The 27,655-nt window shown below is 43.0% G+C and overlaps 3 protein-coding genes across 3 annotated transcripts; 1 reads left to right on the forward strand and 2 right to left on the reverse strand.

The window, feature by feature from the left end:
- Positions 1 to 300: 300 nt before the first annotated feature.
- On the reverse strand, positions 301 to 5,287 carry sdhaf2 (succinate dehydrogenase complex assembly factor 2). Its single transcript, XM_088992016.1, has 4 exons — positions 5,143 to 5,287; positions 3,608 to 3,831; positions 2,890 to 2,999; positions 301 to 756 (listed from the first exon to the last, which is right to left on the reverse strand). Exons 1-4 carry the CDS (start codon positions 5,167 to 5,169, stop codon positions 629 to 631), a joined length of 489 nt encoding a protein of 162 aa, XP_088848142.1. The 5' UTR covers positions 5,170 to 5,287; the 3' UTR covers positions 301 to 628.
- An 87-nt stretch (positions 5,288 to 5,374) lies between these two features.
- On the forward strand, positions 5,375 to 15,061 carry LOC148900374 (cleavage and polyadenylation specificity factor subunit 7-like). Its single transcript, XM_088992015.1, has 8 exons — positions 5,375 to 5,942; positions 6,272 to 6,475; positions 6,758 to 6,861; positions 6,978 to 7,123; positions 7,200 to 7,497; positions 7,637 to 7,725; positions 7,969 to 8,113; positions 13,822 to 15,061. The coding sequence occupies exons 1-8, from the start codon at positions 5,868 to 5,870 to the stop codon at positions 14,003 to 14,005; spliced, it is 1,245 nt and encodes a 414-aa protein (XP_088848141.1). The 5' UTR covers positions 5,375 to 5,867; the 3' UTR covers positions 14,006 to 15,061.
- Positions 15,062 to 15,417: 356 nt separating this feature from the next.
- On the reverse strand, positions 15,418 to 16,779 carry polr2l (RNA polymerase II, I and III subunit L). The gene is made up of 3 exons (XM_088992017.1): positions 16,665 to 16,779; positions 15,854 to 15,959; positions 15,418 to 15,659 (listed from the first exon to the last, which is right to left on the reverse strand). The coding sequence occupies exons 2-3, from the start codon at positions 15,946 to 15,948 to the stop codon at positions 15,551 to 15,553; spliced, it is 204 nt and encodes a 67-aa protein (XP_088848143.1). The 5' UTR covers positions 15,949 to 15,959; positions 16,665 to 16,779; the 3' UTR covers positions 15,418 to 15,550.
- Positions 16,780 to 27,655: the final 10,876 nt, after the last annotated feature.

Below are 27,655 nucleotides of genomic sequence, written 5' to 3' on the forward strand. Positions count from 1 at the left end.
CAGACTTTTGTCCAGGCAGCGTGGGAATGGTGTGACAGTGACAATGTGAATGGTTGTTTGTCTCGATATGTGCCTTGCAATTGACTGGCGACCAGTCCACGGTGTTGTCTGCCTTTCGCTCAAAGTCAGCTGGGATATATTCCAGCAACTCCCCACGACCCTCTTCAGGTTATTAAGCAGTGTTGAAATAGATGAATTGATAAATATCACTGCTGGGTATTTCTGGACGCGACTACGGCATGCAGTTACATCCAATACTTATTGCAACTGGAAAATAGTCATGAAAAAAACAAGAGATGATGAAAATGTATGAAATAACATTCTTGTGGTGGACACATCGTAACGGCAGCAAATAGTCAAGATTGTGTCAATCCTTGGCAAAATGAATATTGTTTGATCATTAGCTTCGATTTCTTTTTACTATATGTACAGTATTTCACACACTGATGCTTTTTCAGCCATGCTTTTATATTACAAGAATAAAAGGTTACCACTGTATTGTGTGTGTACAGACCACAATACATTGCAGGCAACCGACCTGATAAAATCATTTATGTGACCATCATTTTCACCCCATTAAGTCTGTTGAATCGGGAGTTCTGGGAGTGGGTTTCGTTGCTCATCCATGTTACCCTTCCTTTTCTAAGTATTCCAAGCTGGGGGCATCCAACCGCTGCTCCTGATTGCGATTCTTTGTGAACTCCTTGAGCATCTCCATGACCTCTCCTTGGTAAATGTCTGGGGTGGGCTGAGCCTCTGCAAGCAAAACGGAAAGTGAGAGGATTCTTTTCAAAATATTACAACAAAAAATAACTCATAATCTTCTGATAATCGGTCAGATGTTTTCAAGATTCAAGTTGTATTGTAATGGAATAAAGATGTACTTTTCTTAAAGAAAAAAGAAGTCATGTTTAAACAGGAGCTTCAGAACCAATCCAGCAGATCCCAGTACATGCACCTGAGACAAGTATCTCAGTGTCTTCTTCTTTTCCTTTCGGCTTTCCCCTTCAGGGGTCGCTACAGCAAATCAGTGTACTCCATCTAACCCGGTTTTGTGAATCCTCTTCTCTCATACCAGCTACCTTCATGTCCTCTTTGACAACATCCATAAACCTCCTCTTCGGTCCCCCTCTCGGTCTCCTGCCTGGCAGTTCAAGGCTCAGCATCCTTCTCCCGATATATTCACTCTCTTTCCTCTGGACATGTCCAAACCATCTCAGTCTGGCCTCTCTGACTTTCGCTCCAAAGCCTCTAATATGATCTGTCCCTCTGATATACTCATTCCTGATCCTATCCAACCTGGTCACTCCCAAAGAAAACCTCAACATCTTCATCCTTGCTACCTCCAGCTCTGCTTCTTGACTTCAGTGGCACTCTCTCCAGTCCAAATACCGTGACTGGTCTCATCACCGATGTATACGCCCTTCCTTTCATCCGAGCTGAAACTCTTCTATCACACATCACATCTGATCTTTTTCTCCAGCCGCTTCAGCCTGCCTGTACACGCTTCTTCACCTCTTTTCCACACTCTCCATTACTTAAAATCCACCACCTTCTTTATGGCTTGTCATTGTAGCATCACTCTTGTACTTGGGTCCCTATCATTCACACACATATATTCCATCTTGCTGCAACTGATATTCATTCCTCTCCTTTACAGGGCATACCTCCACCGCTCCAGTTTCTCTGTCACATGTTCCATGCTCTCGCTACAGATCACAATGTCGTCTGCAAACATCATGGTCCAAGGAGATACTTGTCTAACATGGTCTGTCAGCCATCACAATTGCGAGTAAGAAGATTCTCAGAGCTGACCCCTGGTGGAGTCCCACCTCCACTTTGAATTCCTCCGTCACACCGACAACAAACCTCACAACTGTCTTACAGTCATGATACATGTCTTGCACCGCTCTGACACTTTTCCGTCACTCCAGACTTCCTCATGCAATACCACAGCTCTTCTCTGGCTACCATGTTATACGCTTTCTCCAGATCTACAAAGACAGTGCAATTCCTTCTGACCTTCTCTGTACTTCTCTACCAGCATTCATAAATCAAACACTGCATCTCGTACACTTTTTTGGTATGAAGCCATACTGCTGCTCACAAATGTTGACTTCTGCTTCTGCTCTTAGTCTAGCTTCAACTACTCAGTTTAGTGATTTTTAACCTAATGTCTGTATGTTCAAATACTGACTACTGTAATGAAGTCTTTGGACAACTACCGTATCACAAATTATGATTTGACAAGATTCTCTTCAGAGGCACTATGGACAAATGGTGAGCACGACTGTCTCACAATTTTGAGATTCAAGGTTTGAATCTGGCCGCTGGCTTTCCTGTTTGGACTCTTCATGTTCTCTTTGTGCTTATGTTGATTTCCTCTACAGTAAGTATTATGCCTAAATCGGTTGGTGTGAATGGCTGGTGACAGATTCAGGGTATATTCTGCCTCTCGCCCGAAGAGAGCTGGGTTTGGCGCCAGCTCATTGGTTAACATTATGTGAAAACACTCGCCAGAGTGTGGGGAGTTACTACATTACTAATTGTTACACAGATAATATATTGTGCTTCATTCGACAGAGCCTGTTGTAATACATCCCTATATTTTGTCACTTACATTTCAGGGGAAAAATGTGAATACAAAACTTTTTGCAAAACCAAAAAAATAAATAAAACAATTGATGAGGTATAAATATCCCCCCCAATGAGAATACTTCTATGAGAAAATAAAGAGGTCCGATCATACTCCCACAAAAGCTAAAACGGCCATGGCAGAACATGCAAACTTCATCAAAAAAGGCACCAAATGTGGGTGTTCAGAGCATTATAAGCCCATAAAATATCATAACTTTGGAAATAAAGACAGCAATGAAATAATTATTTCACCTGTTGCCCAGTAGTAGATGTCCCAGTCGTTGCTGGGTTCATTGATTAGTCTGTCATACTGCTGCAGCTGGGTCTCACTCATCGTATTCAGGTATCGCTTGGCAAAAAGGCTGCAGGTGGAGTAGACAAAGTGAAAACATTTGAAAGCATGCCAGAGAGAACCAGAATTGCACAGCTCTGATTTAAAGACACAATGTTTGACCACCTGCACAATGTAGGATTAAATAAACTGTTTGTTCCAACAATGCTGAAATTGAATTAACAAGATGCACTGCATCAGATAAACTCTGCACGAATATTGTTGTATTGTTACCTCTCTGACTGTGAGATTGTAAATGCAGCTTTTTCATAGTTGTAAAGTCTGAAATTTTGTGAGGGGCTAAATAATGGAGGTGGACATACGGTACTTGTTCGACTTTTGGATGTACCATATACAGAATATCTCGTTTGTGGTGTAAAGCTACTTTATCAATGGCTACATTTTTTTGAGCGGAGCCCCGTGAGTGACAGATAAATACACCTGCCTCACAGTGCAGATGTTTTAGTTTGAAATCCGAGCTTCGGCACTGAGGTATGTGTGGAATTTATCAAGGTACTCTGCTTGCTTCCCACAATTCACAAACATGATCAGTCGGTTGATTGAAGACTCTAAATTATACATAGCTGTACATACGACAGCAAGAAGTATAGTAAGTGGATGGATGAATTATTTAATAACCTGAGCAGTATGCAGTTCTCCAACATTCCCCTTTTACGGCTCTCGTACAACAGGCGCCGCCTCTTGATGTATATTGACTCTCCAGGCTTTTCCTCCCAGGGGGGCAATGGGATCTCAATTAGGTCGGTCCTGGTATCATCGGGTGCATCACCACGGTAACAACGAGTTGGTACCAGTCCAGTGAATACAGGTCTCCATGCTGTCTGGGAGATCCCTGTCATCAGCTGGTGTGAAATCACATATATATCAAATTAAATTAAACCCTAAATTCCTCAAGCAAAAGGTTTACATTCCTGTAATCTTTTGGGAGGTGTGTGGGGGTGTGAAGGGCTTGGCAATTGATTGTACGCAAGTATTTTCATGAACTACAGTCACCCTAAGGAAGGGCATGGGTCACAATATGTTTTACCTGTACTACAATTACACATATTCGAATTAAGAAATTATAAAAAAAAAAAATCCTGAAAGACAGTGTTGGTTGTCAAATATGACCTTCAAATCATACAGCCTATATTTATTTGTGATTCTAATAGCATAGTGCACTAAGCGAGTTGCTTGTTCTGTAGCCACAAAGGGACATAAGTCTTCTTGTGTCTGTCCCAAGCCCGGATAAATACGGAGGGTTGTGTTGGAAAGGGCATTTGACGTAAAAGTTTGGCCAAAACAAACATGGGATCAAACCTCTGAAGATGGAGGACACTGATTCGCTGTGGCGACCCCTAGAAAGGAAAATCCGAAAGGAAAAGAATAGCATTGTGCACTGGTACGAAACAACATCTTAACACCTGTTGGGGAATTGAAACCCAATAAATGCCACTGCCAAACAAATAAATTCATCTTCAGTCAACTACTAAATTGTGGTCTTTGGCTGGGGCAGGTTAATAACTTTGCAAGGAGGTCAGCCATTCAAGGTGATGTCATAAAATATTTCGTCATACATCAAAGGAGATCAAAGAATATTCGAATGTAAATAGTTCAAAACAACAACGCATATTATAGCGACCACAGCCAATTGGTCAAAAAGTGGGAGAAGCATAAGGGCATACAGCAGATACCCAACTCTCTCTTCCAAAAGCATGCCGCATTACACATCATTGTGCTGCCAGTTGCGACGCAAATGAGCAAATATAGCAGTGTGATATGGCACTAAAGCAGCTTGGTCTTTACATACTGGTGGAATATTTTGTGCTTCCAATTGGGAAAACAATCCAATGATTTTTTTTTCTTGGTTGAGAATACAAATGTCTTTGACAGAGCACGGCGGAGGAGTTGCAAAATGTCTCCTGCTTGCATGTTGTACAACTTGACTGTTGTTCCACTATGCTAACGCTAACAAGAAACATATTAGTGCAATACATAAAAATATGAATAAGTACATAAAATATACTACTGATATCATGGACAATAATACAACAGGGAAAATACTTTTAGGGTTAACATAGGGTACAGTATGTCGATTCAAATTAAACTAGCCCAAAAATAAATAGCAGATCACAAAACAGAATTTCTTCAAAATACATAAATACAATACTCACTCTTTTTGCAATTACGGAGGACAACATTGGGCTTCGCTGCGACCTTAACCTCCACAGTTAAATGGCAAAACGTCAGAAACAATATACGGCCCCTGACGTCGTCAGAACCGTGTGATTGGTCTACGATATGCACGTGACGCGATATTGGTGATATAACAGATGAGTTTGTCTCAGACAAAGTTGGCATTTCAAAGTCACTTTAGAAGTAGCAAAGCTGTTAGTACACAACAGCGTTTGTATCAGATCCGTTCATACTTTATATTAGTTAATACTCTAACCCCCTCCCACATACACATCGATCAAGGAGTAGGAACCAATATTTCTTACGTTGCAAACCGGTAGTATTTAGCAGATACATATGACCAGGCAAGTACGTTAGCAACACCACCGTCAGTCGCCCAATGCGAAACTATCAATATAAATCATCCGTGGGACGACGTGTGCATTGTTGATATTACATTTTATTTTATCCGGCATCGTTCTGTCGTACTATGCTATGACACAAATGCATATTGATTGTTATATATCAGATCCTAACGCTTGCCAACGTTTGCTTATGTACAACGTCAACAAAAGTATAAATCTGTTCCAGCATCACGTTTCGCTTTTCGTTGATGCTGCATCGAGCATAAATGTGCATGTCTATAAACTACATAGCTGAAGAAACAATATTGGAAACAGCATCACGGGCATCTTCATTCTTTGAATGATCTCTGGCCCTCGTGATGGCTGCAGCCGGACCGAGTGAATCCAAAACGGCGACCGTAGACTTGTACTGTGACCAGAATCCAAAGGGCGAGGTGAGCCTTGTCTTGCTTGAATTTGAATGATACGATGCCGATTTTGGTTTGTATGAAATTTTCTCAGTGTGGAAAATATCTTAATTTGTAGTTTTGTTTCCTTTTTGTCTTGTCTCGTCACATTGTATTCCCAAATTCACGACTATAATAAAGTTCGTTTAAAAAATTATATTTTTATGACCATTCATAGTATTTACTTTGCAAGCATTTCTTCAAATATGGTGATCCCTCAGCAATGGTATATAGTACAAATGTTGCGGAGGAGTGTATTGTAGTTTTGTTGAGTTGATACTGCACAGGATAAAATGTGTGTTTTAATCTCACAACAGGATTTGGACAGAATCGATGAGGCAAATGACCTTTTTGATGATGCTGTACTTTCTGGCTCCATTGATCAAGATACGAAAAACACTTTGAATTCAGACCCTGGTGGGATAACGCCAACTAAAGTGGAAGAGAATGTGGTGAAAGCAAATGAAAAAGAATCAAACCAGCCACGAAGATTCTCATTATATGTTGGGAACTTCTCCTGGGTGAGTTGTGTGTCATACATATAGCATATTAAGATGAGAAAAATGTCAACGTTATAACAATATTGATGGTATACACATTTTAAAGTATGTCAGACACATCCATGCATCCAGATTATGAAGAATTGGATTTGGATTTGCCTTTATTCGTCTCGCAGTGGAGAAATTTACATTTCACAGCAGCAAAGTTATGAAAGTTGTTGAACAGAAATATAAGTTTGAACCCTGCTTGTAAATTAATCAGTACCAATGTCCTTCTTATCCTCTCATATCATGACCGTTTAGTGGGTATCTGACCAGGACCTTCAACGCCTGGCCCAGAAATTAGGGGTAAGGGATATTGATGAAGTCAAATTTGCAGAGAACAAAGCAAATGGCCAATCAAGAGGGTATGTGACTTTTCTTTAAAAATGTGAAAAAAGTCAATTATCTAGTGAATGCTGATGTTGGTTAGGAACATGACGTCGGGTTGATGTTAATGCACATATTCATGTCTTGACTACAGCTTTGCAAAGGTGGTGGTGACTTCTGAAGCTTCATTAAAAACATTGTTGGAGAAAATTCCCCAATGTACTCTAGATGGAGAAAGGCTAGACTGCCGTTATGCCACTTATCAAAACATCAGTATGTTTGAGAATGTCGCGAATAAACGTAAGACCGATTTCACACATTAGCCACATTGATTGTGTTGCAAGTGTTCCTTGACTGACCCAAAACATATTCACAGGATTTCCAATGCGCAGTCACTCCAAGGACGCCGATTCGCAGATCTGTGCATTTTCGGAGGATGCCAATCCTCCCAGTACACCCGCTCATTTTCCATCACATCCAGTCAGAAATATCTTTCCCCCAACTTCCCGCCCTTACCCCAGCCAGCCACCCCCTCCCTTCCCTCCTCTGCCACTCAACATCCCTCCACCACATCTTTTTCTCCCTCCACCTTTCAATGTGCAGGCCCAGCCCCCTCCCAGTCTACATATAAACCCAGCTTACTTCCCCCCAGCACATGCTTATGGTCACCAAAAGTGAGGATATGTGCATTTTCTTATTCGAATGATAATTCAATACTCATAGATATAAAACAATTTTCGTTTGTTATTGATCTACTTGAGAAGCTCTCATCTGCCGGCATCAAACTATCTTTGTACTTTGCAAACATTTCAGGGGGGAGAGAGAATATGAAGAATTGTTTAACAGAAATAAAGCTGTAGCTAGCAGCGCCATTACCAAGGCTGTGACAGGTGCGACAGCTGGTAAGTGCACCTGATCCCATTGTGTTGTTCTGAAAAAAGAATGGCATCTGGATGCCTGTATGAATCCTGGGGTACCTTACTGCAATTTTAGTACTTAAACTAGCTGTTGGTGACCCTCTGATAAAAATCAACTTTCCCATCATCTCTCTGAATTAAATATGTGTGTGTCATCATTTAGCCTCTGTTTGCTGCATATTCATTTTCAAGACTCTTTGGAAACTGCACAAATGTTTGTAATTACAGGAGATCAGAGAGTGGCTATGGAAACCCTGCTTACGGCCATTGCCATCATCAAGCAATCCAGCGTGTACAGGGATGAACGCTGCCAAGCTCTCGTCACCTCCCTCAAAGACTGCCTGGTGTCCATCCAGGGAAACTGTGGCTACAGGTATGCTCTCATAGGCTAGCTTCATTCCACACATGGAAATTACACGGGGTCTTGGGGTAAAGTCACCATTAATAAATAACATTAGGGATGTTGGATAGTAATTTGATAACAGTATGAGAACTCAAATCTTGTGGACTCACCAGTACCGATACCACTTGTGGTTTTGGATACATAAAATTTTGATCTATATATTTTTTTAAGACTTACATACCTCACAATTGTTCAACTCATTTTTGTCCAGAGCTCCATGTTCGTACCTGTTCCCCTTAGAGGCCCGTTTTGACTGAAACCATAAAAGAGGGTCAAGAATCGCACTTAATTCATTGTTTCAGTTACTGTAATGTGGGGTTTGGTAACAAAAAAATGCTAACATTTATCCATCTTATCGTTTACATGTGAGAATGTGAAAATTTTAATAGAGATTTTATCAAGCATCATGGAAGTTGACATGCTTTCGGGGGCTACATGAAATGATGTGGTGTGCCAGATTTGGCACTCGGGCCTTAAATTTGATATTGGTTTTCAGATCGAGTATCCCTGAAGTTTGCATGCAAATAATGGCAATTTGTGATTATATTCTTCCATTTCTTCATAAAATACACATTTTGTGTAGGACGTACAATAAAATGAACATAAACAGATAAAATGACACAAGTTGGCCAGAAAGAGTCCCAATAAAAAATTGTGCATTTCGTATAAATGATCCAGCGACTTGAAAAATGTAACTTATTAAAACAGTGCTCCAAATAACATGCCGCAATATCTACCATTTAATAATAATAATAATACATTTAATTTTAAGTGCCTTTCAAAACTCTCAAGGACACTTTACAGTCACTGAATTATTTTTTTTTTGTACGGGTGAGCAGTGTCAGTCATTCGCACCATTTATCATTCACTCATTTAACAAGCAACACACATTTGTCATGTTGTTCTGAAGGAAAAGTTTACCGTAATTAAGTTGTGGTGTCAGAACACACGGTGAGCACCAACATAATGACATAACATGGCTCATAAAAAGTAAGGCACAAAGAAAAAATGTGAGTCCAATTCACCGCTTGCTGAGCTGCAAATAAAATGAATAAATAACATCCAATGCTGATTTTTGAAAATATTACACTGACCAAACGCAAAGATTTGTAAAGGTAATCCTTCTCATACACAGTATGTTTGTGCTACTCGTATTGAACATGTGTCCAGTTTAACTGTCACATAAATTGGATTTATGTTGCACTTTTTAAACCAACCGAGACTTAAGGTTCCGTGTCAAATTGTGGTATCCGAGTCGGTTTGTACTCTGCATCAATATGAACCGGATTAACAACATACATATAGTGTTACCTCATTTTACAAACTTAATTGGTTCCCAGAAAGTGTGTGTAAGGTGAAAAGTGTGCCTTTCAAGCATTAATTTCCCATAAAAAAAACATTAAAAATGAGAATGATCTGTTTCCAGGTCCCCATAAAACATAATTTTCGACTAAATAAGCCTTAAAACTACACAAAATAGTCCTTATTTTATGTATAATAAATTGTATTGTAATTAAAGAAATAAACTGTACTGTACTATAGTACTTTTATTTACCTTTGTGATGGTTGTTGATGTAGTTGCCTCTTGATGATATCCGAGTGAAGTTGCCGTGCTTTCTCAGTGATAATACGCCCACTCAGACGGTCCCCTGATCACTGCTTTTCGTTATTCCAAATCAAAAGAAGTTTTTCCACCGCTTCTATAGGTGATGCCAGCGTGTCTTCATTTGTTATGGATTGGATTGGATTGGATTGGATTTGCCTTTATTAGTCTCACAGTGGAGAAATTTACATTTCACAGCAGCAAAGTGATGAAAGGAATGAAAGTAGAAAAAAGAAATACATGAGCTATGATCACGTGATCGTCCGCAAACCTCCGGTAGGCAGAAAGCCAAATGAACACAACAGCTGTCAGCGAGTGCAATCATTGTTTTGTAAGCTTACGTGTTTCATTTTCGGTTTTGATGAATGAAAGTCTTTGCATTTTAATGCGATGGTGATATCGTGTGTGGTTGTTGGCTGTATGAACCGTTTTGTGAAAGGATCCAGGTTAAAATTTCACTGAATACCGATCGCTGAGGGAAGAAAACAGCTATGGCTTCAGGCCATCAATCGAAAGAATCGGGCACTTCTTCTATTGCCTGAGACCGTTGCTTAGACAACACAATCACCCTGAGCCACACGTAGCAATGGTCAACTTGGCATACTGGTAATGGGACGCTAAGTCACAGAAACACACACCCCGTTCATGTTTCTCGACGATCTCCTTCTTCTGCTCGATTGTAATTTTGTTTTGTGTCCTCTTCGGCTGAACACTAGCCTGTGGTGGGGTCTTTTTCAGTCCCAAAAAAGCAAAAGTATACACTCGATAGGAAACCACGTATACGCTCAGAGAAAGGATCCGGCAGCCACGGTGGCGCTGTTCGGCCGTGTGGTTTGGTGTTCTTCCGCCGAAAACTAGTCCGCCAGCCATTGTGGCGCTCCGTGTGTTTGCCGAGAACTAGTTCATATGCCAAGATTATATTCTCACGAATTTAATGTTCGTAAGGCGAAAGGTCCGTTAGCTAAAGCGTGTGTAAGCCGAGGTATCACTGTACTTAGAACATAATGCCCAAGTCGTGGCCTGGGGGTCAGATCCGGCCCCCTGTCATTTCATGTGACCTGCGGGTACAAATCAAATGTGTCAACTGTTATGATTCTTGCTGAAATGTGTACCGAAATGTCAAATTTTCACGGGTAATAAAATAGAGGGATTTTCCACTGCCTGTCGTAGGGTAGCTGTGACTCTGAAGTGGCCCATGACAAAAAAAAATAGGTTGGCACCACTGACTGAGAGAAATTGCATCTTCATGTGAATATGATAGAGTTGACAGGAATAGAGCTCAACAAGAGAAAAAAAAACATTGTCTCAGTCATTTCAGTTCAGTCAGTTCAAAATAGTAAAATGGGCCCTCTCTTGAAACAGTTCTGATTTGCTTGTTTGATGCATTAAGTTCAGAAAGTCGGATCATAGCGTTCGACCTTGAACATACAGTTAATATTTGGACATACACAATTTTCACAAGTGCAACACATGCACATGCAACCACACTGGACTTGAAATGAAGTGGGGACTGTAATGTTTAATTCAAGTGGTTGGACAACAACATCTGACTGAAAATGAAGTAATTGTAGCCATTGCGGCGCTCCGTGTGTTTACCGAAACACTGTGTTTTTTCTCCCAAAGATGTCACATTTTAGGTGCTCAAAAGTAATTGGACAATTAAAGGACAACCGACGTCACTTTTTTGTTTTTCTAACTGACATCAGAAAAACGTTTTATAGCATTTAAAATACCCAAAACACGCAGTATGATATTTTTATTCAAATGCAAAACACCAATAAAAATGACTTAAAGTGTCCAAAATCTGCAAAAAATTGAGCTGCGAATTGGGCATTTTCAGAAAGTCCTAGCGTGACTTCACGCTAAGACGTCTTGCATTGCTGGAGAATCAAAACAATGGCTTCAGATTCGGATTTCTTGTTACACATCCAGTTATGAATATGATTCAAATACTTCTGAAGAGGAAAGCATACATGTTTGCAATCGATTAAAGAATTTATTCTGTGTCATTTTGAGGCATCTGGACTGCAATGTAGCTTTCCAGAAAAGAGGCAGAAAATGGCGACCTCTTGTAGACATGACAGTGTATTGCGTTTCCACAGGCTGATAAATTCCTTATATGGAGCATGAACGCCCTCTTCTGGCGCAACACGAGGTTGTCAGACCAAACAAGCATTGACGTGATGGAAGGACTGCTACAATGTGTCCTTTTTTTTTCGGTCAGGGGCGTTCCTTCAGTGACGTCACGTACGGACTCGTCACCAACTCAACTTCCGGAATATTCAGTCGAGTCTTAAAACGTGAAATAGCTATATGCGGTGGGATTTTTGTAAAATACGCTCAGTAGAAGTCATTTGAAGCCATTTTACAGATTATGGACACAACTTGTCCGGAGACGTCGGTTGTCCTTTAAGTATAATCTAACCAACAAGGTTTGTTGTCAATATTTTGTTTTAAAACGTTTTGAGGAAATCACCGCCTGAAGTTTGGAACCCATGGACAACACCAAACACTGGCTTTTTTCCTCATTGATGCTTTGGCAGGCCTGTACAGTCGCAGCCTTGAGTTGTTGCTTGTTTGCGGGTCTTACCGCCTTAAACCTTATCTTGAGCAAGCGAAATGCACGCTCAATTGGGCTGAGATCTGGAAATTGACTTGAACATTGCAGATATTCCACTTCTTTGCCCAAATAAACTCCTGGGTAGCTTTGGCTGTATTTCTCGGGTCTTTGTTTATCTGCACTGTGAAGCGCCGTCCGATTCTGCAGCATTTGGCTGAATCTGAGCAGAAAGTAGTTCAGAATTCATCCAGCTACTTTTATCTGTTGTAACGTCATGCCCTCGGAAGCTATGCATGCCTAGTCCTTCACGCTGCCTCCACCATGTTTCATAGATGATGTGGTGTGCTTTGGATCATGTGCTGTTCCATTCTTTCTCCAAACTTTTTTCTTTCCATCATTCTGGTAGAGGTTTTATCTTTGTCTCATTTTTCCAGAGAACACTTTTCCAGAAGTGAGGTGGCTTGTTGAGGTGTTTTTAGCAAGACAAGTCTGGCCTATCTATTTTTGGGACTGATGAATGGCTTGCACCAAGTGGTGAACCCTCTGGATTTACTTTCATGAAGTCTTTTTATTGTCGACTTAGAAAAAGATCCAACAACTTCCTGGAGACTGTTCACTTCAGTAGATGTTGTAAATGGGTTTTTCTTTACCATGGAGACTATTCAATGATCATCTTTTTGTCAATGGATGCTACAGCTGCATGTTTGCTTTCAATATTTTACTAGACGTGCACATTCCACCATGACGTCCCTGATCCACTGCTGAAAAGGACGCTTTGATCCTCTCCTCTTTCATCTAGAACTGCTTCATGCCCAAAGAGGGTACAGCAAGTGCTGAAGAATGAATGACTCCCTGTCTTTGTGTTGTCATATTTGTTATTTTATTTTATTTTTTTTTACTTCAAGATGGCGCCGTGAGAGAGGCTGCCTTTCCAGCAGCTCCTGTATTTTTTTTTCTACTTGTTTCTTTCCTTTCACAACTTTGCTGCTGTCAAATGTAAATTTCTCCACTGCGAGGTGAATAAACGTACATCCAATCCAATCCATCACTGTTGTCCAGCGTTGGACGCCCAGGCCTTTTTGAATTGCCAACCTCACCAGTGCATTGTTTTTTTTTTTCTTCTTCGAATGTACAAACCTGTTGATTTGGCTTCTCCAAGCATTTCAGCTATCTCTCTTATGTATTTCTTTTTATTTTTTAGTCTCAGGATCTTCTGTTTACCCCCATTGAGAGCTCGTTTGATCGCATGATGTGTGGTCACAACAACTTCCAAATGCAAAATCATACACCTACAATCAACTACAGACCTTCCCACTACTTAACAGGTTAACACAAAAGGGGGGCTTTGTGAGGCAATTTCAGCCCTCTGATCAATTGTCCAATTACTTTTGGTCCCTTGTCACTGCCCAAATATTTTCAGGCCTGACTGTATGAACTGACAATGTTAGTAGTAAGAGTGATCACACCGGAGTTGATTTTTAGTGAACCAAACATCATGTCATGTGGTTTCTCTAGGAGTGGTAGTCATTATGGAGATCGTGACCGAGAGCGGGAAAGGGAGCGTCACAGAGAGAGTTCCTCGCCTCGTTGGGAAGTTGCTGGAACATCTCGGAGGCACAGAGAACGTTCTTGGAGTCGAGAAAAGGACAGGGAGCGTTCACGGGAGAGGCACAGAGATTACAGAGAACGCTATCGCTGACTTGGTAAGATTGTACCCAACAAATCCTTGTGGGTCACTTTCACACTTGGATCGCCATCAAAACCAACAATGACCAACTGCTACGCCCGTCTGAACAGTGACTGCGTGGTTTATTGATGATTCTGCCACCAAAACAATTGCATTTTATTTTATGTCAAGATGTCACTTAGAATTGCAACTTGCAACATGTAATGAAATGCCACGAAGTGTTAGCGTTTTTCAGGTGATTTCAGAAAATATTTAGACCCCTTCAATTGTTTGTCTTGATGCTTAAACGGTTTTATTTTCTTCCCGAAATTATTTCAACACTGTTCAGTTTAAAAAAAGCAGAAGCCGAGTTTGAAAATTTTGGTTTTTTTTCCCATGAAACTTGAATTGTCATTGAATTAAGATAATTTGCTTTGTCTTGAAATTGAACTCTGGTCCATCTCCTTCTTGGTCACCCTTGAAATGGCTGTAAACCTTAATGAGAGTCCATCTTAAAAAAAATTACCAAATATGATTAGCCTGTCTACATGGTGGCATCACAGCTGACCAAATACCTGATCTGAATGATCTGAAGATGTTTTGTCTCAAAGTTCCTTCTACCCCATTGTTTGGGTTTGTTTCTGAAATGCTTCGTCAAGTGAAACGCTTGATATTGTGCCTTTGAGAATCAAATGTATCAAGATATGGAAGAACCTGAGTTAAGTTTCGTTCATTTGAAAAACGGGGAATGTGGAATTTTGAGAAAAAAATGTTTCTAGCATACTGCTAAAACAATTTCGAAGGGGGCGGAATACTCTACCCTTATTTTATTTTTTTTATGCCTTTTTTTTAACGAAAGTTTGACAGTTTTCTTTACACTCCTGTTGTCATACACGAATGGATAAGCCTTTAAGATGTATCTCCTGAAGTCTGTATTCTTCCATTCTCTTAACAGGCTTTTGAAGTGTTCAAAGAAAATACTGTGTGTAGTCATTCAGATTGGAAACCTTGCATGCGCAAGACACCTCTATGTATTTAACACAGTGTCATCATCGTCTTTTGTAATATAAAACAATCCCCCTAAACATCTGAATGGGTTTGTCAGGCTTTTTCCCTCTCCCCATTTTGACCAAGGTCAAAAGGGACAAATATATAAATCAGGAAATTGAAAAAAAATGCAGCATTGGAAGCTGTGGACTCAAAAGTAAAACATATATAGGCCAACTGCAAGAAAATTAATTCTAACCAATAGATTCTTGGTGAGAAATTTCAGCATGTCAGCATGTAAAAGCAGATTCATAACATGTCGCGTGCTTAAAATGATAAAACAAAATTGCCTTTAGTTTTGACCGTGATTTGATTTTGCAATATTAACAGCAAACTGAACATTGCCCATCTTTTGGTTTACAAAGGACATAAGAGTACAACAGAACAAAAGGCAATGCAACATTTATCAGTTTTATTGAAAGAAAAAAAAATCTGAAGTATTGTGTTCAAAATAACATTGTTTTCCCTGCCGGATCAACATCAAGGAGAAGGAACCAAACAAAAACACTAATTAAAAGAGGCCAGTTGCAGTTACTTCTCCAAGGGGGCATAATTTAACAACTTCTCAATAAGGTCCACATGTGACAGGAGCATCCTTCGACAGCAGTATCTCTTCAGGCCCAATGCATCAAGAGCATCGCTGAATAGGTGAACAGAAAGGGGTAGATTGAATCAACTTCATAACATACTCCTAACATAGCTGTCTGGAAATAATTCTGTCACAGAATTACTTTACATATCATTTTAGAACTAATAATTCAAGTTTGACTTCTGAGATATTTGCAAAGAAAATAAAATACTTTGAATAACTTTCTTTGGATGTGTTTTTCTTACCCCTCAGTATACTCGGCCTGCAGCAAGCCAAGGTACATCTCCCACTTGTTACCTACAATCTTTCCGCATGTGAAGCACCGCACTGGGATGATCATTTTGAAGACACCTATAGACATCCACAAAAACAGAGTTTTAACAGTGGAGTGGAAGTTCAACATTGAACACATCATTGGGTTTCATTACCATCCCCTCCCTTCGAGAAAAAAACACGACACGCAAAAACAGTATTGTAGCTTTAAGTTAAGAAAACCTATATTTCTCTCAATAGAGTAATTCACAATACACAGCAGCAACATTTTGAAGGGAAGAAAGTACAACAACAAAGTACGTATTTGAATGCACAAAGTGACATAAAAAAACAACTGCACAGTACAGAATATAATAAAAAAACGTTTTGAATACTTGAGTTATTTTAACGATTACATTTGTTTAATCTTCAACATTAAAGTGGGTAACCTAAACAAGAAAAAAAACCAATCATTTGAGAATACCACAAACCATGATCAAGAGGTCATTAATTCATACTGTCCTGGCATATGAAAATGGCACTTTCGATGTTTAGACAAAACAAATACCGTCTTTTTATGGTCAACCATATTAGAATCATACAAATTATGTTCTCATAATGTCCGAACATTATTGCGCCAGCTACTGGGTCTGGTTAAATCATGTTAAGCTAACAACAAATATCCGTAGTTTACCCACGAGGTTAGCGCAAACGCCACTGGCTGACTTGGTCTGGTATCTATATGATAATTGACGGAATACTAACAAAATTTAAGATCAACGGCTATAATTGGATTTAACTCACCCTTAGTGGTTGATATAGACTATGAGCAAAAACTAAAAATTTGACACAAGAGCTACACAGTATCTCGTCTACAGAACTCGTCGCTCGTTTTACATAGTTACTTCCGGGATGCAAAAGTAAAAGTGATAACTTCCGTTACTATGCTTCAACTTAAAAGAATCATCTGAGGCCTTGCTCCAATACAATAATGGAGACGTAATACGCGTCTCATTGATATACAGTACAATACATATTGATTCACATGCAAGGTTATTTATTGATCTCTCTCATATATATATATATATATATATATATATATATATATATATATATATATATATATATATATATATATATATATATATATATAGCTATATATATATATACATCAGTGGCGGTCCGTGCATTTCACACCTAGGCCTTCAGTGAAGTCCTGCTTAGTCCGACTTGAACAAATATCCCTCGTAATACCATAATTTATGACACAACGGCTGGAGATATCATTTACAAAAGCACACGCATGCAGTACTGGGCGTGGCATAACCTTAATCGTCTACAACACAGGCTATTTTCCGGAGCAATTACACATCAATAAATCTGCATCAGCAATTAGAACTTGTCACTATACGTGATACTGCAAACATTTAAAAATACAAGGAAATTTAAAATCATTTGTCCACAAAGTTTTATGAAGTCCACCAAGAATATGCAATATTTAACAAGATTTTACGCTAAATTACAAAATGTCAGTTTAATATATGAAAAACAACAAGACGTTCACAAAACGAACTATTTGTTGAAAATAAAAGTAAAAAAATATAAAAGTAAACAAATCTTTTTCATTTGTTCTTGAGGCTTGGAGTCTTACCTACATGTGACAGCGAGTTGTCCTCTCCTTCAGCCATTGTGGGTTAAAAAAGCGAGTAGATATACTTGGTTTTTCTGCTAAAGTTTCCGGGTCTGATCTGTTGTCAGCTTGGTTGATTTGCATAGCGCTGCCTCCGCTGAGGGCTGAGGTAAAGTGAGTATCCAATCACAGGACACGTCCGTCATGTTCAACGCGAGTCAAAGTCAAGTCAAGTCAAAGTCAGCTTTATTGTCAAATATGCTAATATGCATGACATACAGCACAGATGAAATTAATGTCCTCTCGGACCCAGCGTGCAAGACATGCAAGGCACTTATAACGTGGCTAAAAAGACATACAATTGACAACAGACAATACATGTAATTTCTGTATGTAAAGTGAGGTAGTGTCGTCTGGAAAGTGAGGCAGTGACGTATGTAAAGTGAGGTAGTGACATATGTAAAGTGAGGAAGTGACGTATATAAAGTGACGTAATGTAGTAATGCAAAAACAAACAACAAGCAAGGGTTGAAGTGAGGTCTTGCAGAAAAAAAAATGAGAAAGAACAAAAAATAGAGTTCAGGGTGATCGTACAGCATGTAGCGTGTACTCAGAGTTCGGTGAGTGTGGCAGTGGGAAGGGGCAGGCCGGGCAGGGCTGGGAGGGAGTTGAGTCTCCGAATTGCCTGGTGGCAGAAACTGTCCTTGAGCCTGCTGGTCTTGGCTCAGAGACTCCGCAGTCTCCTACCCGATGGCAGCAGGCTGAAGAGGCTGTGGGAGGGGTGTGTGGGATCGCCAGCGATCCGGATGGCTCTGCGGGTGAGGCGGATGTTGGATGTCTGCGGGAGAGACACCGATGATCTTCTCAGCTGTCCTCACGATGCGCTGCAGAGTCTTACGGCAGGACACGGTGCAGGCGCCGTACCACACGTTGATACAGCTGGTCAGAATGCTCTCTATGGTACCGCGGTAGAAGGAGGTCGTGATGGGGGTCGGGGCTCCAACTCTTTTGAGCTTGCGGAGGAAGTACAGGCGCTGGTGGGATCTCTTGGCCATTGATGCCGTGTTGTGGCTCCAGGACAGGTCTTGCACCGATATGTGCACTCCCAGGAACTTGGTGCTGCTCACTCTCTCCACTGCAGCACCGTCGATGGTTAGTGGAGCATGCTGGGGGCACACTCTCCTGAAGTCCACAACAATCTCCTTCGTCTTCTCCACATTCAGACGAAGATTGTTGTCCTTGCACCACGTGGCCAGGCGGCTGACCTCGTCCCTGTAGGCTGTCTCCTCGTCATTGTTGATGAGGCCCACCACAGTCGTGTCATCCGCAAACTTTATGAAGAGGTTGGAGCTGGGTGATGCTGGTGAGCAGTCGTGCGTGAGCAGAGTGAAGAGGAGGGGGCTCAGCACACACCTCTGGGGGGCCCCTGTGTTCAGCGTGATGGTGCTGGAAGTGTTGTCGCCAACTCTGACTGCCTGTGGTCTCCCCGTCAGGAAGTCCAGCAGCCAATTGCACAGGGAGGTGCTGATCCCCAGTTTGCTCAGTTTATCAGTGAGTTGTTGGGGGATGATTGTGTTGAATGCTGAGCTGAAGTCGATGAACAGCATTCTGACGTAGGAGTCTCTGGTCTCCAGGTGGGTGAGCGCTGTGTGGAGAGCAGTGGAGATGGCATCATCGGTCGAGCGGTTAGGCCGAAATGCAAATTGGAAGGGGTCATGGTTGGGGGGGAGGGCAGCCTTGATGTGGTTCATAACTAGCCGCTCGAAGCACTTCATGAGGATGGGAGTGAGTGCGACCGGGCGGTAGTCATTGTGGCAGGTGGGGGACGACTTCTTAGGGACTGGGATAATGGTGGTGGCTTTGAGGCACATGGGCACAACAGCCTGGCTCAGAGAGGTGTTGAAGATGTCTGTGAAGACATCTGTGAGCTCCACAGCGCAGTCTCTCAGAACACGGCCAGGAATGCCGTCGGGACCCAGGTCTTTTCGTGCGTTGGTCCCTCTAAGGGATCGCCTCACGTTGTCCTGGGACAGTGTCAGCACCTGTTCGCCGGGAGGTGGTGGGGTGTTCTGTGCTGGAGTGCTGTTGTCTGCCTCGAAGCGGGCGAAGAAGTCGTTCAGCTGGTTCAGCAGAGTGGTGGAGTTCTCGCAGGTCTGTGGAGTGGGCTTGTAGTCTGTGATGGTCTCTATCCCACGCCACAGGTTCCTGGTGTCTCTGCTGTCTTTGAAGTGGTTGCCTATCCTCCTGGAGTGCTGTGTCTTGGCCATTCTGATGCCACGTGACAGGTTGGCCCTGGCTGTCCTCAGGCCCAGCTCATCGCCAGCTTTGTAGGCAGCGTTCCGAGCCCTGGGGAGCCTGTGGACTTCACCGGTCAGCCATGGCTTCTGGTTGGCCAGGATGTTGACAGATCTGGTGACAGTCACGTCATCCACGCACTTCCTCATGTAGGAGGTAACAGAGTCTGTGTACTCTTGGAGGTCGGTGTGGTTGTTGTAGGTGGCCGCTTGTCTGAACATGTTCCAGTCAGTGTTGGAGAAGCAGTCTTTGAGTGCCTCTGACGACCCATCAGGCCACACCCTTATCTGCTTCTTGACTGGTTTGACGACTTTGACAAGTGGCCTGTATGTGGGCATTAACATGATAGTGGAGTGGTCCGAAGCTCCTAGGTGGGGGAGGGGGTAGGCTTTGTAGGCTCCTTTGTGTGTGGTGAAAACATTGTCCAGCGAGGCCCTCTAGCTGGCCTTACTGTGCCAACTCGTGATCTGATTGGCTAACGCAACTGTATATCAACTACATGTGCCCGTTCATGTACAGCGCACAGATGCCCTCACTCGATAAGAAGGTTTCTTCAGCCGTCATCTGTACAAAAGTGAAGGTTTCGGACGTTTCGCCTCCTATCCAAGAGGCTTCGTCAGTGAACTAAAGTCTGACTGGTCGTATCGGCCCCATTTATATATCCCTAATGTCCAAACATGGTGGCGCCGGACACAGCTATGATAGGTCCCTACTCTCAGGTTGGGGGGGCAGGGGACCCCTCCCTGTTGCCCCACTGATTGTTCCTACATTCCTGACTAACGACTGGCCTATTACCCCCACTCCCCCCGGTATCACCTCATCAGCATAACGACCCTCATCAGCAATACGAAAGTTGCCTAACCTGTTTTGCCTAAGCAGGCTATTGTATGAACGATCCAAATTGAACCTCACCCCACCAGACCAGTTTAATGAAGGATTTTGTTGTTTTATAAGAATCACTTCTTTTACCCCCCTTTCAAACCATCTATGTTCTTTCGCTAAGATTTTAACCTCATTGTCGTCAAATGAGTGGTTGCTAGCTTTTAGGTGCAAATGTACTGCCGATTGAGGCCCACTAGTATTATCCCTGCGATGTTGATAAAGTCTTTTTTTGAGAATTTGTTGAGTCTCCCCAATGTACTGCTCTTTACAATTTTCATTCTTACAATGTATGGAATAAACTACGTTACTTTGTTTTTCATTTGGTAGCCTATCTTTTGGATGCACTAATTTTTGCCTTAACGTGTTTATCGGTTTGAAATAAGTAGGAATTTTATGTTGCCAAAGGACTCTTTGTAATTTTTCAGAAACTCCTGCAATGTACGGTACTGCTACTCCTCTCCTTTTTGAATCTTGAGAATTATTGGTTTCGTTCGCTATTCTTTCTTTCTGACATTTGTTGAATGACCACTGAGGGTACCCACAGTTAGTGAGTGCTCTCCTGATATGTTTTGACTCCTTTTCTCTACCTTCAGTGCTAGTTGGTATTAGTTTAGCCCTATGCTGGAGGGTTCTGATAACTCCTAGTTTATGTTGTAAAGGGTGGTTAGAGTCAAAAAGTAAGTATTGGTCAGTGTGCGTAGCCTTCCTAAAGACTTCTGTTTTTAGCGCTCTGTCCTCTTTTATAATTACTTTACAATCCAAGAAGGCTAGTTGGTTCTCTTGAATGTCCTCACGAGTAAATTTAATGTTGAAGTCTACAGAGTTGAGGTTATCTGTGAAGGATTGAATTTCTTGTTTCTTAATTATGACAAAAGTATCGTCCACATATCTAAACCAGTGTCTAGGTTTTGTCCCCGGGAAGGATGTGAGGGCCTGTTTCTCCATCTCTTCGATGTAAAGATTAGCCACTATGGGTGAAACTGGTGAGCCCATAGCACAACCATGAATTTGTTTATAAAATTTTTCCCGAAATTGAAAATACGTAGTATTAAGGCAGATTTCTAATAATTGGCAGATGTGATCTGGTTTAAGTTTGGTTCTTTCATGCAGAGAAACATCCGCCAGCAGCCTCGTCCTCACCACTGAGACTGCTGCTGGGGTTGGGACAGATGTAAAGAGAGAAGTCACATCGTATGATGCCAAAGTTTCCTCAGGTTCCAATATGAGGTCTTTGATCCTCTCTACAAACCCTGTGGTGTTCTCTACGTGATATTCTGTGTAACCAACCAACGGAGCTAAAATAGTTTTTAAATATTTGGCTACATTGTATGTAGAGGAGTCAATGCTACAAACAATGGGTCTGAGGGGGAACCCTTCTTTATGTATTTTTGGCAGGCCATAGATACATGGCGTGGCCTCTCCCGGGTATAATCTAAAATACATCTGTTTGTCTATATGTTTTCCTTTCTCTAACTTTTGGAGACAGTCAATCATTTCTTTCTTGTATCTATTGGAAGGGTCCCTTTTTAGTTGCTCATACGTGTTAGAATCACTGATTAACCTATTTATTTTGTCTTCATAATCCAATGTGTTGAGAAGCACTGTGCATCTGCCCTTGTCTGCTGGCAAAATAGTAATATTTTTGTCTTTTTGTAGAGTAGTTAACGCCTTTCTCTCTTCTAATGTTATGTTGGACGGAGGAAGTTTGGCACTACTGAGAAGAGCTGATATTTTAATGCGTAGATCATCTGCCTCTGCATACGAAAGTTTGTTATTTTTAATAGCCGATTCAGTAGCTGTGATATAATCTATTGTAGGTATAGTTTTAGGAGTCACTGAGAAATTTAAACCTTTGGTAAGTACCGCCTTTTCTGTCTCTGAGAGATCTCTGTCTGACAAATTTTTGATCCAATTCTCCCTTGCAAACTGTTCATACCTAATTTTTCGCTTGTTTACCAGTAGCTGAGATTGTTTCAGTACAAGTAATTTTTTAAATTTACCCTTTTGTCTTTCTTTGGTTTTGCTGTGGTGCCTCATATAACCGGATTTAGTAAATTCACACACTTCCTGATAGATTTTGTGGGTAAGTTTAGTTTGTAATCGCTGATAATGAGTTTCTATTTCTGACTGTTTGTTTTTATCTCTATGTTAAGTCTCCTAATTCGCAAATTTAGAATTTTCCGAGTATAATTTTGTTGCATTTTGCCCTCACTGTTGATTCTGAAGGCGTCGGTCAGATTTCATACAGCCTGGCGACACAAATTAGCTGAATTCTGATTGGATTAAAAACTCTGCCTGGAGCATAACAAAATGGATATAATATAACATCAAGAAAACAGTATGTCGAATAATTATATATATATTAAAAAAAAAAATGTTTAATGAAATTGACTTTTATTATAATTATGATAATGATGTCTGATTATGTTAGGCCAGCAGAGAAGGCCTTGCTGGCCCCGACGGCCCACCACTGATATAGAGTAAAGTCTTGTTATATCGATATTCTCGGGAGTCGGAAAAAATATCGATATAACTGGATTATCGATATATCCGATCCTGCGGCATGTAAAGTTTCTCCTTGCGTTAATAGAAAATACCCCTCCATGAGTCGTCACCTTACCGTGGTGGAGGGGTTTGTGTGTCCCAATGATCCTAGGAGCGAGGTTGTCTGGGGCTTCATGCCCCTGGTAGGGTCACCCATGGCAAACAGGTCCTGGGTGAGGGACCAGACAAAGTACGACTCAGAAGACCTCATATGATGAAAAAGAGAAATGGATTCAGTTTTCCCTTGCCCGGACGCGGGTCACCGGGGCCTCTCTCTGGAGCCAGGCCTGGAGATGGGGCTCGTTGGCGAGCGCCTGGTGGCCGGGCCTACACCCATGGGGCCCGGTCGGGCTCAGCCCGAAGAGGAAACGTGGGTCCCCCTTCTCAAGGGCTCACCACCCATGGGAGGGGCCAGAGGGGTCGGGTGCAATGTGAGCTGGGCAGCAGCCAAAGGCGGGGACCCTGGCGGTCCGACCCTCGACTACAGAAGCTAGCTCTGGGGACGTGGAATGTCACCTCTCTTACAGGGAAGGAGCCTGAGCTGGTGGACGAGGTTGAAAAGTTCCGACTAGACATAGTTGGGCTTGCCTCCCCTCACAGCCTGGGTTCCGGTACCAGCCCTCTCGAGAGGGGTTGGACTCTCTTCCACTCTGGAGTTGCCCACGGTGAGAGGCGTAGAGCAGGTGTCGGCATACTTATTGCCCCCCGACTCGCCGCCTGTACATTGGGATTCACCCCAGTAGACGAAAGGGTTGCTTCCCTCCGCCTTCAGGTGGGGGGACGGGTTCTGACTGTTGTCTGTGCATATGCACCAAACAGCAGTTCAGTGTACCCATCCTTTTTGGAGACCTTAGGGGGTGTGCTGGAGAGCACTCCCCCTGGGGACTCCCTTGTTCTGCTGGGCGATTTCAATGCTCATGTGGGCAATGACAGTGGGACCAGGAAGGGCGTGATTGGGAGGAATGGCCCCCCCGATCAGAACAGGAGTGGTGTCTTGTTATTAGACTTCTGTGCTCAACACGGATTGTCTATAACAAACACTTTATTCAAACATAAGGGTATCCATATGTGCACGTGGCACCAGGACACCCTTGGTCGCAGTTCGATGATTGACTTTATAGTTGTATCATCGGATTTGCGGCCTCATGTTTTGGACACTTGAGTGAAGAGAGGGGCGGAGCTGTCAACTGATCACCACCTGGTGGTGAGTAGGCTCCGTTGGTGGGGGAAGATGCCAGTCCGACCTGGAAGACCCAAACGTGTTGTGAGGGTTTGTTGGGAACGTCTGGCAGAATCCCCTGTCAGAAGGAGTTTCAACTCCCACCTCCGGCAGAACTATACACATGTCCCGGGGGAGGTGGGGGACATTGAGTCCGAATGGACCATGTTCCGTACCTCCCTTGCTGAGGTGGCAAATCAGAGTTGCGACCGTAAGGTGGTTGGTGCCTGTCGTGGAGGCAATCCCCGTACTCGCTGGTGGACACCAGTAGTAAGGGATGCCGTAAAGCTGAAGAAGGAGTCCTACCGGGCTTATATAGCCTGTGGGACTCCTGAGACAGCTGACACGTATCGACTAGCCAAGCGGAATGCAGCCTCGGTGGTCGCCGAGGCAAAAACACGGGCATGGGAAGAGTTCGGTGAGGCCATGGAAGCCGACTTCCGGACCGCTTCGAGGAAATTCTGGTCCACCATCCGGCGTCTCGGGCGGGGAAAGCAGTGCACCACTAACACTGTGTACAGTGAGGGTGGGGTGCTGCCGACTTCGACTCGAGACGTCGTGAACCGGTGGGCAGAGTACTTCGAAGACCTCCTCAACTCCACCAACACGCCTTCCTTGGAGGAAGCAGTGTCTGGGGACTCCGAGGTGGGCCCTCCGATCCTTGTGACTGAAGTCACCGAGGTGGTTAAAAAGCTCCTCGGTAGCAAGGCCCCGGGGGTGGATGAGATCCGACCGGAGTTCCTAAAGGCTCTGGATGTTGTGGGGCTGTCCTGGCTGACACGCCTCTGCAACATTGCATGGTCATCGGGGAGAGTGCCTCTGGATTGGCAGACCGGGGTGGTGGTCCCCCTTTTTAAAAAGGGGGACCAGAGGGTGTGTTCCAACTACAGAGGGATCACACTCCTCAGCCTCCCTGGAAAGGTCTATTCAGGGGTCCTAGAGGGGCGGGTCCGTCGGAAAGTCGAGCCTCAGATTGAGGAGGAACAGTGTGGTTTTCGTCCCAGCCGCGGAACAGTGGACCAGCTCTACACCCTTAGCAGGGTCCTCGAGGGCGCATGGGAATTCGCCCAACCACTCTACATGTGTTTTGTGGACTTGGAGAAAGCGTTTGACCGTGTCCCGCGTGGAGTTCTGTGGAGGGTACTTCGGGAGTATGGGGTACAGGAGCGGCTGATACGGGCCGTTCGGTCCCTATATGACCGATGTCAGAGTCTGGTTCGCATTGCCGGCAGTAAGTCGGAATCGTTTCCAGTGAGGGTTGGGCTCCGCCAAGGCTGCCCTTTGTCACCGATTCTGTTCATAACCTTTATGGACAGAATTTCTAGGCGCAGCCGAAGCGTTGAAGGTTTCCGTTTTGGTAGCCTCAGTATAGCATCTCTGCTTTTTGCAGATGATGTTGTACTGTTCGGGCCTTCAAGTGGAGCTCTCCAACTCTCGCTGGAGCGTTTCGCAGCCGAATGTGAAGCGGCTGGGATGAGAATCAGCACCTCCAAATCTGAGACAATGGTTCTCAGTCGGAAAAGGGTGGAGTGCCCTCTCCGGGTCGGGGAGGAGATTTTGCCTCAAGTGGAGGAGTTTAAGTATCTGGGTGTCTTGTTCACGAGTGAGGGTGAAAGGGATCGAGAGGTCGACAGGCGGATCGGTGTGGCGTCTGCCGTGATGCGGACTTTGTACCGATCTGTCGTGGTGAAGAAGGAGCTGAGCCAAAAAGCAAAGCTCTCAATCTACCGGTCGATCTACGTTCCAACCCTCATCTATGGTCACGAGCTATGGGTTGTGTCCGAAAGAACGAGATCCCGGATGCAAGTGGCCGAAATGAGCTTTCTCCGTCGGGTGTCCGGGCTCTCCCTTAGAGATAAGGTGAGAAGCTCGGTCATCCGGGAGGGGCTCAAAGTCGAGCCGCTTCTCCTCCACATCGAGAGGAGCCAGATGAGGTGGCTCGGGCATCTGATTAGGATGCCCCCGGGACGTCTCCCTCGTGAGGTGTTCCGGGCATGCCCCACTGGCAGGAGACTCCGGGGACGACCCAGAACACGCTGGAGAGACTATGTCTCCCAGCTGGCATGGGAACGCCTCGGGATCCGCCAGGAAGCGGCAGAAGATGGATGGATGGATGAATGGATGGTTCATAGAAATAGTATCGTAATAAGCAGTACTATCCATATAACCGATATCGATATAACGAGACTTTACTGTATATATTCATATATATATATATATATATATATATATATATATATATATATATATATATATATATATATATATATATATATATATATATATATATATATATAGATAGATAGATAGATAGATAGATAGATAGATAGATAGATAGATAGATAGATAGATAGATAGATAGATAGATAGATAGATAGATAGATAGATGGATGGATAGATGGATAGTGTCACATCTCGTTGCCATCCGGGGCGCGCCCCGCCCCTCCTGTCACCTCCTCCGCCAATCTTGGGAGACGGCCCCTCCAATCATCATTCACCTGGGTTCCCACAGCTGGTATAGTGCCACTTAGCAGTTTTTTTGACAACGATACTAGTGCAGCGTGTTCTACCGGAAACAAATTCCTTGTGTGTTCTACATACTTGGCAATAAAGATGATTCTGATTCTGATTCTGATTCTGATTGTCATTCACTGATTGTGCCTTCTGCCTATATCTGTCTGTCGCTCACTATCGTCTCCGTCGGAGTATTTTTGGACATTGCCGTTTCCACTTCCGTGTTGCCAGGTCTGCTGTCATTTAGTTATCTTCCTCCACTCTTCCCTGTTTGTTATTTTTTCATGCGTGCCTCAGTAAAGACTTTTGTATCCGAGTATCTGTCTCGCCGTGTATTTTGGATCCACACTCCCCGCTTTCCTTTCGTCACTCGAGCCCAGCCCTCGAGCCTCGAGTGACGTGACAGATAGATAGATAGATAGATAGATAGATAGATAGATAGATAGATAGATAGATAGATAGATAGATAGATAGATAGATAGATAGATAGATAGATAGATAGACAACCTTCCGCACTCACACTTATACCTTGGGACAATTTGCTGTTCAATCAGCATGCATGTTTTTAGAATGTGAGAGGAAACCGGAAGACCCCGAGAAAACCCATGCGGGGAGAACATGCAAACATCTGCACTGTGAAGTTTTTGACAGCTAACTGCTGGAACGCCAGCCAGAAATATCCACACTTATTACTCTCAGGGAGCTGCCAAT

Source organism: Hippocampus bargibanti, linkage group LG03 (genome assembly GCF_051943395.1).
Source record: "Hippocampus bargibanti isolate YZ-2025 linkage group LG03, ASM5194339v1, whole genome shotgun sequence".
Taxonomy (NCBI): domain Eukaryota; kingdom Metazoa; phylum Chordata; class Actinopteri; order Syngnathiformes; family Syngnathidae; genus Hippocampus; species Hippocampus bargibanti.